Below are 18690 nucleotides of genomic sequence, written 5' to 3' on the forward strand. Positions count from 1 at the left end.
AGGTGTCAAGGGAGCCACTGTATTCCCCAGTAGTACAAGGATTTGAGTCCACACAAAGGACAACAGCCATCTCACTGTCCCCGGCACTGGTCAGTACAACCCCGCAGTGTGCTTGTTCTGTTTTGAATTCTGTTGTTTTAAGAGAAACATTGACAGACGGGAGCACAAGTGGAGGAGCATGACCAGGAAACTGTGCTGTACAAGGAACAATGTTGCTCCTTATCCTGGAGGTGTGAGCACTGCCTTCCAATGTCAAGTGTTTGGAAGTCCATCATTTGTAAGCCAACGTATTGTATGGAATGGATGTTCGATAAAAATTTATTGAACAAATGAGGAATAAGCTTCTATAGGGTAGATCTAAGGACAGCTATAGTGTACATCTTTAGCATAGAGCTAAAGGATCTAAAGAAGGAAAACCGGTTAGTCCAAGTTCCAGGAAGGCAGATTTCACTTGAAGAGCTGGGCTCCATATTGAGAGACTTGAACTGCAAAGAGTCACAAGCTAACTGGAGAGGCTGAGCGGTCTATAAATAACTATAAGGTCTAAGTGCCACAGAACAGGCATTTTAGACTCAGGGAAGGGAAAGAATCCTTTCTCTGTAGGGAATCAGGAAAGACCTGCAAGGGGAGGGAGAATAAAGTTAGACTTGGATGTCCTAAAAGTGTGTTTCTGGAAGTATATGGGGGCAGTGGGGAGCATTTGAGGTTAATGAACCACACAAAGCAAGGGCATGGAAGCAAGGAACATTTGGCTTTCCTATGAGGGGTTAGATGCATTCATTTTACTTAGGATCCAGTGATTCTCCTGGGATTTGTTTTGAAAGTTATTCAGAACAGGAGGCCAAAGTTCAGTCACTTCAATATGCAGAATTCATATTGTGTGATTCATAGTGTGATTCAACTGAATGTATTTTTGAGAATGTGTTGTGTTTTGATCAAGATTTTGTGGAAAGAAAACAGGATGTGATTCTTTAAAGGCCTTGACCTATGTGCTCTTTATCAGTGTTCTTAAGCCAATCTAAGTAAGCTTCATTTGTTAGAATTTCATTTCACACAACACTTCTAGATCCTATCTATTTCTTAAAGCCAGGCCCTTCTGCAGACAAAGTGATAACCTAACTTTTTTTTTTCCCCTCTAAATGTTTATTTATGTCTTTTGAGAGATAGAGAAAGAACAAGCAGGGGAGGGGCAGAGAGAGAGGGGAGAGAGAATTTCAAGCAGGCTCCTTGTTGTCAGTGCCAAGCCTGATGTGGGGCTTGAACTCATGAACCGTGAAGTCATGGCCTGAGCCAAAATCAAGAGTTGGGCACTCAACTCACTGAGCCGCCCAGGTGCTCCCAAACTGATAAACTAATAAACCAACAAGATTTGTTCCTGCCTACCTGAACCAGATGTGGTTGTGCTAGTTTTTGTGGGTCACAGCAGTGCTTCTTAAACTCTGTTGTGCATGTGGATCCCCTGAGGATCTTGTTAAAATCCAGAGTCTGGTTCTGCAGGTCTGGGGTGAAGTCTGAAGTGACGCCTTTCTCGAAAACTCCCAGGTAAAGCCATTGCTGTGAGTCTATGGACCACACTTTGAATAGCGAGGGTTTAGAGTCTATTTTATGGCTGCCTCTTCCACTCCAAAGTTTGGCACAGGACAGCCTGATAATACCTTGGAAGGCAGATGTGGTTACTGTGTTGGTCATGACTTAAACTGGGCAAGGACAATTGGTTTACTACTGGTATACTGGCTTATTACTTACTGCACCTTCATTTGTCTTTCCCTGGAGCAAAGTTTTACTTTTTATACAAAGAATTTGTACTGCTTCAAAAACATTTCCAAGTGGGCAATATTTATCCTTGAAATACTTTTTATCTTAATATGTCTATAGTATCTTCCTTTCCCAAAATAGTGCTCGATTTGTAATTAATTTGCAAAAAGCAGTTTTTTAAATTTCTAAATCGCTACAGCCTAATACAGTGACAGGCATTAATTAAACTTGCCATTAGTAAATTTTTGCAAGCATTTATCTAATGTATAAGGAAATATTTTTAATTGGAATCTCTGAATCAAATGGTTTGTTTCTTTGAATGATTTTGTTAAAATGACTGATAATTATTCTTTTAGATGCTTACAGGAGAGCCATGGTAACACCATTAGAGATGAACTTATTTGGATCTTGAATGTTTTTCAGTTCTCAGGATGTTCCTTATATATTGCAACCATTCCTGTCAATAATTTTTGTATGAGTCTCAGCTAATTAGAAGGGATTAATTATTAGCCAATTATGAGCAAATCCCTGTGGGATTAGAACATAGGATGGGGTCAGGTTTGGGGGCAGGGATGTGTATACATAATGGAAAGTGAGGTTAGAATGCAGAGAGATTCTTAGGCACCGATGATGAAATTTGCTTATGTCATAATTATGTTATTCTTAGTGGAAGTTGATACATTCCTTAACGTGGTCTTCACATCTAGCAGGCACCCCTTTCTATTTTGCTTTCATTCTCAGCCTAATAGGCTTCCTCTACTTTTTCTACAAGACTTGGGCAACTGACCCAGGCTTCACTAAAGCTTCTGAAGAAGAAAGGAAAACGGTGAGCTTTCTTTGTAATGTTACTTTTTTTTTTTTTTTTTAATAGGAAGGTTGTAGCAATGTTCATGTTTCTCATGGCTGCATCTCCGGGGCCTTGGCACATAATAGATGCAGCGTAAATCAACAAAGTTGAGATTTCTCCACTGTCATTCCTTTTCATTTATTTATGGAAAAGTTTTAAAAAGTATTTTGTATTTCCTCTTAAAGTCAGACCCAAGACTTTTCAAATGTAATTTTTGTTAGCGAACATGATCTGGATTTCTTTATAGGAACACTTAGATAATGATCATTTAGCTTAAATTCCCCCATTTGATACATGGCGAGTAACCAGGCAGGGGCCAGGGGGAGCCCTCCTTATTGCCAAGAGATGCTCCTTCTCTTCCTAAGATGTGAAGGTGTCAGAGGACATGCGTGTCTTCTTTCACTTTGAATATTTAGAATTGTCATTGTCGGTGTTACCTATAGGCAATTCCTGGAAGACTGAGCCTGTGGTGCTTATCACCATCAGTTACAACGTATACTGATGGATTTTGTTTGCTTTTTATGAATGTATCCGTGTCTGTTTAGTTTTCTCTAGCAGATTATAACTAGATGATTGCCATTCATGGAGAGAATGGGGAGGTGTAATATGTGTGCCTTCTAATTTATTGGCTGTGGTTGAAAATGCAGCCTTGAAAAGTCACATTATTTTCAGGCACAGAATGATGTGGTGGCAGGTATTCCAGATTGCTTTCCTGGCCACCTCAGTTTGGAGAGAGAGCCGTGACAATGGTGTATAACCGTGCATTTGTCCGTTCCCCAATAAAACATAGTTGTAAGGTCAAATTTCGTGCCTTTCAGAATATCATCACCCTTGCAGAGACTGGCTGTCTGGACTTCAGAACATTTTGTACCTCATGCCTTGTGAGTCTTTTTTTTTTTTTTTTTTTCCAAATAATTTTATCCCATAGTGAGAAAGCATATTCTTGGTAACATTTCTCACGTAAGCATTTGTTAAATCTCCCTGGTGTATTTGCACACCTTCGTTTTTACCAGTTTCTAATTTTGTATTACTATCAGAATAGATTTCTGCCTTGAGCATATGAAGGAATGATGTTTACAGTTTCTCCAAGATGTCTGTGGTTAGATCTCTCTGTGAATGATCCATAGTGTGTTTTGATTGCTTTTTCCTGCCATGAAGGATATATTAGAACTAACTTCAAGTCAGAGGCTCATGATGACCCTAGAAACCACTTAGTGAAACCTCTCATTGTAATTTAGGAATCAAAGCCTAGAGGGAAGAAGTAACTTCCCTCAAATTATTGGCGGAGCCAGAAATGTAACTCGGGTTTCCTTTTCCCTTTTTCTTAATGGTGCTGCCTTATTTCCCTTTCATCAGTGTGAATAGGCTCTGGAATTCAAAACCCCCTTAGTGTTGGCCTACTCAAAATATATATGTGGAAGTAAATATTCATAAGGCATTCCAGAGCCTCTCTGTCAATTGATGATCTATTTAGGATTATTTGTACCCATGCCTTTATGATTTAGGAGTAAGAGTTTGCTTGTGGTTTGTTACCACTTTAAGACACTGAGTTTTGCTTAGACCTGTCTTCATTGCCCACTTAGATAAGGAAGCCATTAAGGTCACTTCATTGCCACGTGTGTAACTCCTGTGTCGCTCGATACGATCAGCATTGTCTGTGGACTGGACGGTGCATAGGTGAGAGATTGAATTTCTTAGTTAACACTATGAAGTTAAGTATATATTTGGCTATATGTGTGATTAATAGAAAAAAAGAAGGGCATCTCAGGGGTCAGTTTTGGAGTTCTTCTTTGTCAGAGAATCCTCTCTACAGTGTTCACACGTTTGGAAAACTTGATGTTGATAATAATTAATGTCATTTGTATAGTATTTTAGAGTTTATAAAGCAGTTTTGAATATAGTTTCCTGTCTGATCATCAGGGCACACCTATGAGGTTGGCATTACTGTCTCCGTTTTAGAGGTGAAAAAATATGAAAGGCAAATTATTGGCTTGAGGTTACTTTAGTAGTATTGGTCTTCTACACCAAATAACCAGGTTCTTACCACATTTTGTGGCTTCTCTCTCTCATGTACTTCTCTACTTGGCTCCTTCAAAGCTCAGGTAGGAGCTTGAACCAGAGATGGTGTGGAGTATTCCTTGTCCTGGTCGGTAGCCCTGAGTTTCCTCTGAGTGGTCACTGTAAAAGCCAGGGGATTATTATGAGGAACTTCAGAGGAACTATGGTCATTTGTCTCCAGGAGAGGATATGCTTTTATAATCTTGAACAAAAGGCTGCCTCAGTGAGTCAGGTTTCTTTAGTGCATTTTGATGTTCTCTACTGTTCCTAGAGAACAGCGAAGAGATAATTCCTAGGGTCCCAAGCTTCATGGACCCCATCCCACCGTAAAGATGGGATGATTAGCATTACGGCAGGCAGCTGTGAATGGAAGTGGGAAAGCAACAGTAGTGAGCCCCTATATTTTTATTATGCTGCATTTAACGTAGCGGATCATCTTGTTTGGCTGCCAGGCCTATGAAGCAGACAGAAGAGAGATTATCCCCATATTAAAAGCAAGAACACCAGATCAGAGAGGTTAAATGACTTCCCTGTAGTCACACAACTAGTCACCAGTGGACCTAGGTCTCCTCATTGCACTGGGCATTGCTCCTGCTGCTGGGCTTTGCTGTCTTCGGAGAAAGTGGGGACATGGTGGTACTTTGGTGCCATTAGCATCAGAGTGCTCACAACTCCAGTGTCAAGAGAGCAGCAGAAACAAGCAGCATATGTGAGAGAGGCTGCAGGCTGCCCCTCTTTTTCTGTGTGTGGGCGCCTGCAGCACATCTATTTAGTGCTGCTCTTCAGATTCATTTTCTCTGTTCCCCTGATCAAGTGAATCCCTGATGTTCAGAAATTGTACTTCTTAAACTTGTTACGTGCAAGGAGCATAGGGTATGATTTGCCCAAAGTCCTGCCTGTTCCCCTTCCTCCGATGCAGTATAGGCCACCCTAGAGCTGCATATGCTTAGTAAATCTTGCTCTGTTCAAAAAAGGTATCTTCTCTTAGGTAAGCAGCAGATAAATATTAGTTCATTTAACATGGACAGTTGACCATGACATATCAGAGCTGTTTGGTTTTGGTTTAATGGTATTTAAATGCAAAGTACTAGCTTATTTACTTTTTTACTTGGTGGAAGCTTTTGACAGGAAAGTGGTTAGTAAGGTTTTGATCTGGAAAATCATTGTAAGCAAAAGTATTAAATGTGTTTTTTCTTTTTGCTGTAGGTTTCGGCAACCATCATTATTACATATTCTTCTTATTTTTCCTTTCCATTGTTTGTGATTGGATTATATATGAATCTTTCATCTGTAAGTATAAATTTTTCTTACAGCAAGCTCATGCACCCATACTCACACATACTTTTCTTGGTAAATTCTTGAATGGCACATTCTGGCTGGGTGACTATGAACCACACCCCTACTAAAAACGAAACGGCTGCCTCTAAGACTCTCAGCATTGGGAAAGCTGCAAGGAAGACTTGAAGAAGTTAGTTGTCAGCACCTGGGAAGAGATTGTATTCTAAAGTGACCTTGATAAATTTGAGAAGCGGTCAGAATATAAAGTCATGTAAGGCAGGTGCAGATTTATCACTCAGTGAAATGAGGAAAAATCAGTGGCTCAGGCACAAAGCAAGGGAAGTGATAAGTAAATAAAATAGGAAAAAGAAAAGGTTGGTGCTGGACAGGTTGAAGGAAGGCGGAGGTGGTCACCATAGTGAAGGAACACAACTCTTGATAAATGTCAAGTCACAGCTTAGAGCTAATGGGAGAGCGAATAGTCATTGAAAGTTTGGGAATAATGACCTGGAAGGGAACATTAGGCCACTTATTCTGCATGCCTGAGACAGAAAAATAACTTCTCAGTAGCTGTGTGAACAGGTGTGTGGGGGACTCGAGGAGGGAGTGACATCCAGCTGTTCCAAGCTGATGGACTAAGAAGAACGGGGTTTACATTGAAGCAGGAAGGATTTGGGTTAGCTCTTAACAGTTGCACGGCTATGCTTCTCAAACCTAGGAGTGGTTTACCTAACTGGGAAAGCATATAGTGCTTGTAGTTTATTTATTTTGGCTTTCCTTGTTTCGCTGTTTATTGTTTATTTTGAAGACTTTGGGAGAATGTGGCTTCACTATAAATCCATTTCCTCCCACCTTCCTGTTACGTTCATGCTCAGGTCTTAGATTCCAACAGTGGAATACTAGTTTGTTGCTTGTGCTAAAATGCAGAACGATCCAGGAAGATGTTAGCAACATTTTTTTCCACTTTAGTTTCTTTTTCCCTTGGCATCCTAAGCACCACCTCTCCCTGCCTTCCCCTGGCCTCTGCTCCAGCTTTTTTTAGTTTAAATTTTGCTTAGTCTTTGAAAAAGAATTCCTTCTACTCTGCCCCCTAGGCCTCCCAGTTACCCTCCCCAGAAACATCAAGTTTTGGGTTGTTTGGCATTTCATTTTTAGAGATTATTAATTAATGTCTGTGTGACATGTTGTGTTTTGGGGTTTTTTGCCCTGCCCTAGGCATGGAGAGGGCTTCAGTTAGTTACCTTGTCAGCCCCTTTCTCGTCTGACACCTTGGGGTCTGTGATCAGTAGGGAAAGCTTCTGTAGTTCAGTGTAAGTGCCACCCTCTCAAATGGACCTAATAGTCGGAAGGTTGTGATCCCTGGTACCATTTCTTATCAAAGGCCATAAGTAATCCTGAGCATTGAAATTTAAAAAACCTCTTAGGTTATGTCCTGTGGTGTAAGAAGTAAAAGATTTCTTGGCAGTGCATCTTTCTACTGAAAGAACTGCCCTTTTAATGCCTAACAATAAAGCATGTTCCTGGAAGACCTTTTTAGGCTGGCCCGTGGACTAACTTGTCCCTTGGATGTGATCCTATTGGGAGAGAAGCCAGGTTTTACACCATTCTGTCTCTCCTGCTTCTCTCTTCACTAAAAATAGTCCCCTTTGTTTGGTGTCTGTGTCCAGCATAAGACTGTATTGATAAGGACAGAAGTAATTTTCCATCACTTTCCTTCTCTCCACTTTGCTTTCGTATTCTGTGCATTGGCTCTTCCCTCTTTGTTTCTATTCTCTGGCTCTGAACCAATTTTTGTATTATATTTTGTCTGTTAGAAATGGTCCCACTTTATATTCACCTGCGACCATGTAGACTAGTCAACGTATTTTGTTAGTTTTATCCCGTTTATATTCTGGCACCGAATGAGGACATCATGTCATTTATCATTACTTCATAGGCAGGAAAAATGAACTTGTGCCTCATTTTTCTAACAAGGCCTCCCCGCCATCCCACCTTCTTTGTTTGGCATTAACACTCCTGATGCGACGGCCCTGATGCACCCGAGCCTCGCGTGAGCCAGTTACAGCTACTTCTGGCTCTGTGTAGCCTCCATCCGTTCTGTCCTTTGTGAGGTCTGTTTTCAGGATGGACACTCAGAAAGGGTCAGCATCCTGCAAGTTACAGGGAGAAAGATTTTAGATCATGGTTAGAAAGAACACTGTAGCTGGCAGAGCTATCTAAAAATGAAAATGATCGGCTTGGTACAGTATGAGTCCCCTATCATTAGCCAGTGACCACCTGATAAGAATGTATTATTAGCGCATATTAAAGTTGTGTATCACAGAAGATAATGTACGTGGCCATTTGTGGCCATTATCTTTGACATTAAATCTGCAATCAGTCCTATGAAAATTCTAGTTGGGGGTCATGCCGTGTGATCAAAAACTTTCCCAGAAGAGAGCGGTAGAAATCTGTAAGCTGGAAGAAAGTAGGTATTCTTTCCCACTCAGCAGCTGTTTCCTGTACCTGCTGTTGGGAATTATAGTCTTTTTTGTCATATCAGGTGCACGAGAGGCATCTTTGTCTGCCGTCCTAATGAGAAGCTCTCAAGAGAGTGTAATTTGCCTTAACTTGTTGCCTTGATGGTTACCCTGTGGTGATTACTCTTAGATTGCTTCTGACGTATAGTCATGAAAGATGGTTGGGAATCAAATAAGGCTCAAAATGGGGGAAAAAAAGACTTTTTTCTTTTAAGACTAAAATGGACAGACAGGTGATAGTAAAGTCAGGGACTCATTTTCTTTCTGTCCCAGGAGCTCTTAAGTGCTGCTTTGGGAAACTGTCTGAAACTACTTATCAAATTGTCAGAGGCATTTATGAAGCCTCAAGGTGAAAATTTACAGAATTCTTATTTCAAAAATAATTTGCCCTTTATAAACTGTCGTGAGGCCTACAGAAGCCATTGGCTTCGCAAGACCTTGAGGATTTGTTCCCTTGTTTCTGCTGCTTCCTACCTTCATTCTCCTTAGTGCTGCTCTTAGCTGCATAGCTTAGGGAGGTCACAAAGGCCATAGTGAAGTCCTCTCTTTTAATTGGCGTATACATAGGTGTTCCTGGAGAGAAATTGAGCCATGCCTATATGAATCTTTTTCCCTCCTATATGAATCTTTTTCCCTTTACTCTTTTCCTAGGGGTGTCTGTCTCATGAATTCCCTTACCTGGACTTTCTCCCTCTCTACAGGATAAATTATGGTGCCGGTGCAGAAGTACAACCTAACTGCATGCTGTTAGGTTGTGTTCCCATGGTTATCTGGGCGCTTACAGGATTTCTTGCGCCTACAACAGCCAAGTGATCTGAACCCTTAATAAGAGTTTATCCAGTGCTATAATAGACTCCTGTGTATCATGGACAAAATAAAGAATTTTCTAAGACAGACATTTATTAAATCCAGTCATTCTCTGTCATCAAGTCCTTAAACAATTAACTTTGGGCCGGTTCATTTTATGCCGAAAATGGTGGTTTTAGTGGTGGTCTTATGGACCTTTTTTGCTTTTATTCCTTTACTGCCAGCTACCAATGCAGTGTTATCATATAGCTTTAATGAGTAATGAGGTGCCAGTTTTTTACCTTGGCTAGTTAAGTTGGCACTTGGAAGAAAAATTCTTTTTTTTCACCATGTTTTAGATTTTTAAATTATTTTTAAATTTTTTTTTAAAGTTTATTTATTTTCAGAGAGAGCATGAGCAGGGGTGGGGCAGAGAGAGAGGGAGAGAGAATCCCAAGCAGGCTCTGCAGTGTCAGCGTGGAGCTTGACGCAGGGCCCAACCCACGAACCATGAGATTATGGACTGAGCCAAAAGCAAGGGTCGGACGCTGAACCGACTGAGCCATCCAAGTACCCCCGGAAGATAAATCCTTAAAGCTGGGTTCTATGCTGTGCTCTCATGTCTTACCGTCTCTTCTCCCTGAAAAGAAGTGCAGCGATTTTATCTTCTTGTACAATAATCACTGGTTTGTTGCCTTTTTAAATAATGAGTTTCTTTTTTGTGAATCCACAGATTGGTCAAATCATTGTGCCACGACATTCAGAGAAGATGGACTGTGGACCTACCTCAATCAGATTGTGGCCTGTTCCCCTTGGGTTCTATATATCTTCATGCTAGCAACTTTCCACTTCTCGTGGTCAACATTTTTATTATTAAATCAGCTCTTTCAGGTATTAATTTCTCTTCTGTAAAGCCTTTGAGTAAAATTTCCAGTACACTGTAATAAGGTAGAAAGACTTGAATTTTAAATCAGAAGGCTTTTGGGTCCTAGTTCCACCTCTGTCGCTTACTCTCTGGGTCTAGGCGTGTCATTTGACTCTTGGATTTCCAGTTCCTTGTCTGTAAAATGGGGTTGATAATGCTACTCTCACAGGATCATTTAAAGGTTAGAATAATGAGTTGTTAACTTGTCCGTAGGGATGATCTAATCTGATCTTTTTACTTTACGGATAGAGTTACAGAGAGCTGACTTGCTCAAGGTCACCCAGTAAGTGGCAAAATCAGAACTGGAAACTTAGGTCCACTGACCGTCCTGTTCAAAGGCTTTTTTCATCATACAGTTAAATCATACAGTATGTGAAAACATGATATAAAATATAAAAGCATTGTGCAGGTGTGAGATGATCGTCTTCTCTCACTTTTTCCAACCCTGTTTGTTGTCCTGATTATTATGCAGCACTTAAATGGGTAGAAGTGGGGAGGAAATGCAAGATCCCACACTAACCAGTGTAACCATGTAATTACACTTCTAGGGAAGGTCATGGCCATTAGAAAGTTCACTCTCCAGGGCAGTAGTAGCCACATTGAGCTTCCGAAGAAGCTACTGTCCCTGCCCTGCTGCCTTCCTTCCCCTATTAGCATAACCTAATTCTCATTGTTGCTGTGGCTCGTGCTTGTGGAATGGACGGCCGTGGTCAGTCTGAGCCAATTACTGTGAGACCTCACATAATTAGAGCATTACTCCTCAAAAGTGCATTCCACGGGGCGCCTGGGTGGCTCAGTCGGTTGAGTGTCTGACTTCAGCTCAGGTCATGATCTCGCGGTCCGTGAGTTCGAGCCCTGCGTCGGGCTCTGGGCTGATGGCTCAGAGCCTGGAGCCTGCTTTGGATCTGTGTCTCCCTCTGTCTCTGCCCCTCCCCCCTTCATGCTCTGTCTCTCTCTGTCTCAAAAATAAATAAATGTTAAAAAAAAAAAATTAAAAAAAAAAGTGCATTCCACTTTAACAGGGAAGCAACCAGTTCTACAGTAATAGTAACAAAGTGATAAAGACAGACAAAGGAAAAAAGTGCCAAGGAAAGGAATTAAGCTGGTAACACCGACTGAACGGAGGCTTCTGAACATTCATCTTAATCTTCTGCCCCTCTGGCATCGATAGACTCAGGCAGTAAGAATGCGTATTAGCATCAGTGATTATTAATATTAACTACTATCTCGTATGATACCTAGTATTTATCTGTATCTTACATATTCCAGAGCACTTTCCTGTCTATTCCCCGACAGACATTTGAGGTATAGATTGTGCCAAAGTAGTGTCTCCATTCTAAAGGTGAGAAAACTAAGCCTATGAGATGTCGAGTGCCCAGTTTTGTCCATAAGGGTGGTGAGAGGTGGAAGCAGATGTAGAACCTAAGGTTTGAGACATGGATTCTAATTCTCTTTCTTCTTTTCTGGAGGCTTAGGACAAGGACAGTATATATAAGACTATAATATCAATTTTTTAAAGAAACCTTAATTTTGTTAATACTTTCTAAGGCAAGGAAAATGAACTCAAAGTTTTGGGTAGTTTTCAAATACAGCAATTTAATGTTGTTTTCTTAAAAAAAAATTTTTTTTTTAATGTTTATTTTATTTTTGAAGGAGAGAGAGACAGAGTGTGAGCAGGGGAGGGACAGAGGGAGAGGGAGACATAGAATCCGAAGCAGGCTCCAGGCTCCGAGCTGCCAGCCCAGAGCCCGACATGGGACTCGAACTCACAAACCACGAGATCATGACCTGAGCTGAAGTCGGACTTAACCAACTGAGTCACCCAGGCGCCCCCTTGTAATGTTGTTTTCTTAATAAACCAATTCTGTTGTTCGAAGCCTTTCATTTGATGACTGCTCTGGTGAGTCATGGGTTTGACTATAGCAAGTCAAACTGAGCATGTAGTCTGTGGTAAGGACCATGAACTTTATTCTCACGCTGACTGAGGTATCTGTCTCAGTTCTGCCACTCTCTAAGCTGTGTGACTTTGGACCAGTTACTTTACCTCCAGGAGCCTCTGCACTGGGTATTTTAAATATATGATGTCAAGTCCTTAAGCAGTCTGATGAGGGAGGATGATGTGATAATCTCTGTTTTACAGATAAGGAGCTTGATGTTTGAGTTATTTTCAGGATTAAATGGGGGTAACTCAGTGAGTAATAGTTGTTTTAATGATTTGGGAGGGTCTTTTTGTTTTTAATGTTTATTTTGAGAGAGAGTGTGTGAGTGAGTGGGGGAGGGGTAGAATCTGCTCTCAAGCAGAACCCAATGTGGGGCTCGATCCCACAAACCATGAGATCATGACCTGAGCTGAAGGCTGCTTAACCAGCTGAGCCACCCAGGCACCCGGGTGATTTGGGAGGTTTTTTGTTTTTTTTTTTTTAGTTTATTCATTTATTTTGAGGCAGAGAGTGTGAGTAGAGTAGGGGCAGAAGACAGGGAGAGGGAGAATCTCAAGCAGACTTCACGCTGTCACTGCAGAGCTCATGTTGGGCTCAAATTCACGAAACCATGAGATTATGACCTGAGCTGAAATCAGGAATCAGACACAACCGACTGAGCCACCCAGGTGCTCCATATTTGGGAGTATTTAAGTTACTTGAATTCTTACCTTTCCCCAAATTGTGGATTTAAATGTTCTTCACTTCAGTACATTTAAATGTTCTTTAACTTTTTCATTTGGCCCTTTTTTTTTTTTAATTTTTTTTAACGTTTATTTATTTTTGACACAGAGAGAGACAGAGCATGAACGGGGGAGGGTCAGAGAGAGGGAGACACAGAATTGAAACAGGCTCCAGGCTCTGAGCTGTCAGCACAGAGCCCGACTCGGGGCTCGAACTCACAGACCGCGAGATCATGACCTGAGCCGAAGTCGGCCGCTTAACCGACTGAGCCACCCAGGCGCCCCTCATTTGGCCCTTTCTAAAGAACTACTAAGAAGCATACACAAAGTGAGAATTGCAGTAATGCTGATCACATATTGTTTTATTCATCTAAAAGTTGCATGCTGAACGTGTTGAGAACCTAAACAAGGTGGTAAGCCCTGGCTTAAATCACTAAAGCAATTATTTCATGACTCTGCTTTTTTGAAGGTTAATAAAAATCAGTCAAAAGGATAAATGCTCAGGGGTGCCTGGCTGGCTCAGTCAGCAGAGTGTGTGACTCATAATTTCGGGGTCATGAGTTTGAGCCCCGCATTGGGTGTAGAGGTTACTTAAAAATAAATAAATAAACAACTGCTCAGCTCCTAGATTTACATAGGAGAGTCTCATTTAGAGCTGTTGAGCTGTTGTTATCCTCACCATGATCCTTGCTTAGAGGGCGAGGTGACACTGTATCTGGGGGAGTACTGAATGTTTACCTCTGTCCTGTGATGCACAGAGAGAAACGGAACCTTGACGTAGCGGTATTTTTCATGTACCTTCCAAACTTCTTTTGCAGATTGCTTTCCTGGGCCTGACTTCCCACGAGAAAACCAGCCTGTTGAAGCAGAGCAGGCATATGAAACAGACATTGTCCCTCAGGAGGACCCCATACAAGTAAGTCCCATCTGTTATGACCACTGAGTCCTGTGGAGGATGCTAGCCTAACCATTGGTTTCCCAGTCTGCTGCCACCACTCAGGCCATGCTGTACTCTAACTTGCTATCTGATGGAGTTGAACCTCTTATTTCTTGGAAGCCTCAGTGACTGACAGGAGGTGAGTGGTGAGGTCATGAGCCCCAAGGTGGTAAGAATTTGGGACTTAGTCTGCTGGACTTGGCACAAATAGCTAAGTGACTTTGAAGTTTTGCCAACGTGGGGAATCTCTTTAGTCAAGCCACATGGTCACAGGATTGCATGTTGCTGGCGTGAAGTCAGTGTGAGATAACCGAGCACGTGGCTGAGAATTCCAGCCACCAGGCTGTCTGCAGAAAGCATTAGATTGTGAACTTTGCCAAGATTTTCAACCTACCTTTCTATCACCAGTAATTCTTTTAGCCCTGTGTTTAATGTGCCCGTCTGCATCAGGGAGAAACTAGTGTTTCGGGTTTGGGGTATGTTTTCCCAAGAGCATCGGTTGTATAAAACCTGTCCTCAGTAGAAAATGAGTGTTTGTAGGAAGCCTGTCATCTTACGATATGAACAGTCAGGCTTTGAAGCTTATCTCCCTGTCATATATATCGGGGTCTTGGAAGCTGGGAGTGCTGCAGAGGTGACCCTGAGCCCTCTGGGGATTTAACGCCCACTGCATATCTCATGAGCAGTCTATTTTAAAGCACACTTGTGGTACGAGATGAAACTGTTAGGCTGTTAGACAAGGAAATCAGAGCCTGGGATATGACTATGATCTGTGTTTAGAGAGGAGAGCAGTTGACTAAACTGAGAAGAGACGGCTTCGGTGGTGAAAGGTGGACAGTAGTATTGGGCTTGTGACGATTGTCTCAGACTGGCAATGATCGTAAAGTCCTTTCTCAGGAGTTTAACCAGAGAAATATTTACTCCACTGAAGAATGGAAGCCTTTGTGACAGAGGTGGAATTTTCAGCTGAGCCTTGAAAGATGTGTGGTGGGGCATGATGGAGAAGGACAGAAGGGCATTTCAAGCCCCAGAGAAGAGTCTGGAAGAAGGGCCTGAGATGAGAGAGCTGGGACGTGTTTGGAACTGCTGAGTGATGGCAATGTGGGCTGGAGGACCTAACGGCAAAGCCTTAGAGCCACTGTGAATCTAGCTTCCAAAAACCTGCCCAGATTGAAGATTTGTCTGGTCTGTCTTACCCTGAGTTGCTTTCCCTCACTAACTAGCTCTGGAGCTGGTCTTCCTAGGAGTGGAGATGGTCCTGTCCTGATCACTGTCACAGCAGCGGCAGATGCACAGCCATCCTCAGGCACAGATGTGTTTTAGTGTATAGGGTTTGGGTTTTGGCAAGGTTTTTGGAAGACCACACCGTGTCCGATAGGTAAGATTAATTGGAAGGAGCTCCCTCCCTTTGGTTGGAACTGCCATCTTCGAGTAATTCGCCAAAATGACCAGCAACAAGGGAAGGAGGGGAGGCCCCCGCTGCATTCTCTCTAGGCCTTTTAGACAACACGGAGTTGCTGTTCTGGCCACATGCTTGTGAATCTGTCAGAAAGGTGATATTGTGGACACCAAGGGAACGGGCTGCAAAGGTTCCCATGGCACAACCGCAGGAGTCTACGGTGTCACCCGGCGTGCTGTTGGCAGTGTCATAAACCCAGAAGTTGAGGGAAGATTCTTGCCAAGAGAACTAACGTATGTAGTGAGCATATCAAGCACTCTAAGAGCCGAGGCAGCTCGTGTGAAGCATCTGCAGGAAAATGATCAGAAGAAGGAAGCCAAGGAGAAAGGTTCTTGCGTTCAGTGGAAACGCCAGCCTGCCCCACCCAGAGAAGCACACTTAGTGAGAACCAGTGGAAAGGAGCCCGAGCTCCTCAGAGTTCATGGGATGATAGGTATAAAAAAGGACAAAAGACTTCTGGACTGTTAAAAAAAAAAAAAAAAAAAAAGGATTAATTGGAAAGAACTGAGACAGGGCCAGGGCCATATTTAACTTAGAAAGTTTAAGGAAAAAAAAAACCACAAACATCTGTTGACTGTACTGTTGCTGGCCTGCCTGGCCTCTGAAATAATCAAAATCTGAATCAGGGCAGTGGGAATGGAAAGAAGGAAACTTCTTGATGACAGCCATCATTCCAGTGAGTGGGGCGCTCAGAAGGAAATTAAGTTGCTGGGCAGGAGTCAGAGAATCTCACAATAGGGATTTAGGTCCAGAGATGGAACTGGGCATCAATTTTAATGTGCCGTAAGCCAGGGAACGGTCTGATTCACCTCTGGATTCCTGCAGGATCTTCAAAGGATGTCGTATATTGTAAATTCTCAGTGAATATTTATGGTCTGGATGAATGTTTGTCAAAAGGTAAACAGGAAAAGTAGTAAGATGTGTTCTCTTCCTTCCTTGGCAGCCTTGGGTTCACGCAGAACCTTGCAGATTTCTTTCAGTGTGGCTGCTTTGGCTTGGTGAAGCCCTGTGCCGTAGATTGGACGTCCCAATACAGCATGGTCTTCCACCCGGCTAAGGAGAAAGTCCTTCGCTCAGTATGAAGAAAAGCGACCCCAGACTCTCACTCTGATCTGTGTTCATGTTGATGCCCTGTGGTCTGCAAGTGAAGTGAAGATTAGGAGTTCACCGAAGCCCAAAGGAAAACACAGGTGGTCTGTAAAGCTATTTAGTAAAAACACAAGTTCTCCAGAAAGGCACTACGCTTTTAGATTTAGCAAGATGGACTGTTCCTGAACAATCTTGGCAGACATCTAAAAACGCTTTTATATGTTTCACAAGAAAATACAACTTACTTTTTTTTTTTTTTTTTTGGAGATAATATTCACCAATTATGGATAAAATGTAGTATTTTCGAATACTTTATTGGTTGTTTCAAAATAGTACTATTCTTTAAGCTTGTAATTTTTGATAAATTATTTGTTTGTTTTATCTATAAATATGTAAAAAATATCTAAATAGAAGTACCTGTTTTGCTTTCACACTTAATAAATTTTTTTTTTTTTTTTTTTTTTTTTGTAGTTGAGACTTCATTTCTGACACTTAACTTTCAGAATCTTAAATTGAGAAAAGGTGTATGTAGGGCATAAAGAAACTGATTCACAATTCCAGGACTGAGTTGAGCTCCCTGTTAACACCAGTAAGCAAGATTTAATTTTCCATCTTACTTAGAAAATGGAACAGATGAGGTTTTCAAGATTAATTACTGTTTTTACTTAGTACCCTCAAAATATTGGACTGATGTGATTGTAAGTGCTAAATTTCCCTTGTTCTGGAGGAAAAACTAATTCCACTTTAACTCTTGGTATTGTATATAAATGCCCCTGGACATGGCACCTTCCTACTGAAAACCCTTCCTTAAGGCACCCCTCGCTCTTGGGGTAAAGGCTTTATAAACTTCTCATCATGACCTACGAGGCCTTGAATAATATAACCTTATTTTGTTTCCCAGTCTCACTCTGGACCACGCTTTGTACTCTAGCCACATTGACCTTTCAATTTTTCAAGGATCCTTTCTCCTTTCTTCTACAGAGCACCGAGCCTTTACAGACAAGGAAACTAAAGTCTAAAGAAGTTTGTATCTTCTCCAAGGTCACTTAGATACCAAGTGGGGTAGCCACTCTAGAGCCTAGAGTCACCTTGAATATTGTCAGACACGTTGTGTGTGTTCAATAAATGTTTCAATTTATTGAATGAAGGGTTTTTAAGCAGGGTATGATGTGATCATAATTGTTTGAAGTCTCTGATTCTCAGTTGGGGGACAGAAGGACTTTCTCAAGCTATAGCCTTTCCCTTTCTCTTCAAACCCTACCAAGTATATATTCTCAAATTGTGGCCCACACACCATTTAACCAGAATTCCAGGGATGGAGCAGGGGCTTACTTGTTTAAAATTCAAATTCCTCGCCTCACACCTTCCAAACCACTATATGCCAGTGCTTCTAAGTGATACATGGCGCGGAAAGCACATTTCATTAATTTTTAAATTATTCCACAGGAATTGATTGAGCACCATGATAGGTCTTTCAGGCCATAAAACATTTAATTGGGCATACTAATCATAGAGCTTGCAATCTAGAGGGAAAGCTAAGATGAATGAAACTATAGGATAACGTAGAAGATATTAAAAGCCATAAGAAAGGTACAAATAAAATATTGTTAAGAGTTTAGAGGTTGGAGAGAGCCTCAGTAGATGTGATAAGGGAAGTGTCTATGGACGATAAGGCATTGCAAAGGGCCTTTCAATGATACTTAGTTTGGAAATCCGGAGTTGGAAGTGAAAGGCATTCTCATGTAGAGAACCCTCTGAGTGCAGATAATGGGAGAGTCTGAAGTATAGTTAGAACCATGGCAGCTGGGTCTATAGGGTGTTTCAAATGGGACACTCGGTTAGTAAATCGAAGTGGTTGATTGGGAGGAGGTCACCAGGGGCCTTGAATGTTAAGCCAAGGAGCTGTAAGGTTTAAGTGAGCAACAGGAGCTGTTTCCTTACCTCGTCAATAAAAAGTCCTTGAAAAGGTTGTGGCTGGCCAGTATCTCCAATTCCTGTCTCCCCTTCCTCCTCTTAACCCACTTAAGCAGTCAGGCTTTCACCCCTGCCCTCCATGGGAACTGCTTAGCAGCATTTGACGGTGGCCAGTCCGTCTTCCCAAATACACTTTCCTCACGCGGCCTCCACGAGACAGCACCCCTGAGTTTCCTTTTAACCCCACTGGTTGCTCTCGAGATCCCCCAGTCTCCTTTGCTGTTTTCCTTCCCCTACCATTGAATGTTGGAATGTCTCAGTGGCTAGTTCTTGAACTTCTTGTCCTTCATCTAAACTTACTTCTCCTTCCTTGACAATCTCGTCCAGTTGTGTGATTGCGTATACGGTCTGTGTACCAAAATGCCCCAGACTTTTAACTCTGGTTCAGACTTCTTCTCCAA

The 18690-nt window shown here is 41.9% G+C and overlaps 1 protein-coding gene across 3 annotated transcripts in view; it reads left to right on the plus strand.

Annotated features, from left to right (window-relative positions):
* ZDHHC13 (zinc finger DHHC-type palmitoyltransferase 13) overlaps nt 1-17458 on the plus strand; it is a 51646-nt gene extending 34188 nt beyond the window's left edge. For all 3 annotated transcript variants that reach the window (XM_045484737.1, XM_045484738.1, XM_045484739.1), the window contains 7 exons: nt 2457-2581; nt 3421-3483; nt 4186-4279; nt 5867-5950; nt 9977-10134; nt 13649-13746; nt 16170-17458. In XM_045484737.1, coding sequence (XP_045340693.1) covers nt 2457-2581; nt 3421-3483; nt 4186-4279; nt 5867-5950; nt 9977-10134; nt 13649-13746; nt 16170-16308 — 761 coding nt within the window. In that variant the 3' untranslated portion in view covers nt 16309-17458. The remainder of the gene's footprint in view (nt 1-2456; nt 2582-3420; nt 3484-4185; nt 4280-5866; nt 5951-9976; nt 10135-13648; nt 13747-16169) is intronic.
* The last annotated feature ends 1232 nt before the right edge of the window (nt 17459-18690 follow it).

This window comes from Leopardus geoffroyi, chromosome D1, assembly GCF_018350155.1.
Source record: "Leopardus geoffroyi isolate Oge1 chromosome D1, O.geoffroyi_Oge1_pat1.0, whole genome shotgun sequence".
Classification (NCBI taxonomy): domain Eukaryota; kingdom Metazoa; phylum Chordata; class Mammalia; order Carnivora; family Felidae; genus Leopardus; species Leopardus geoffroyi.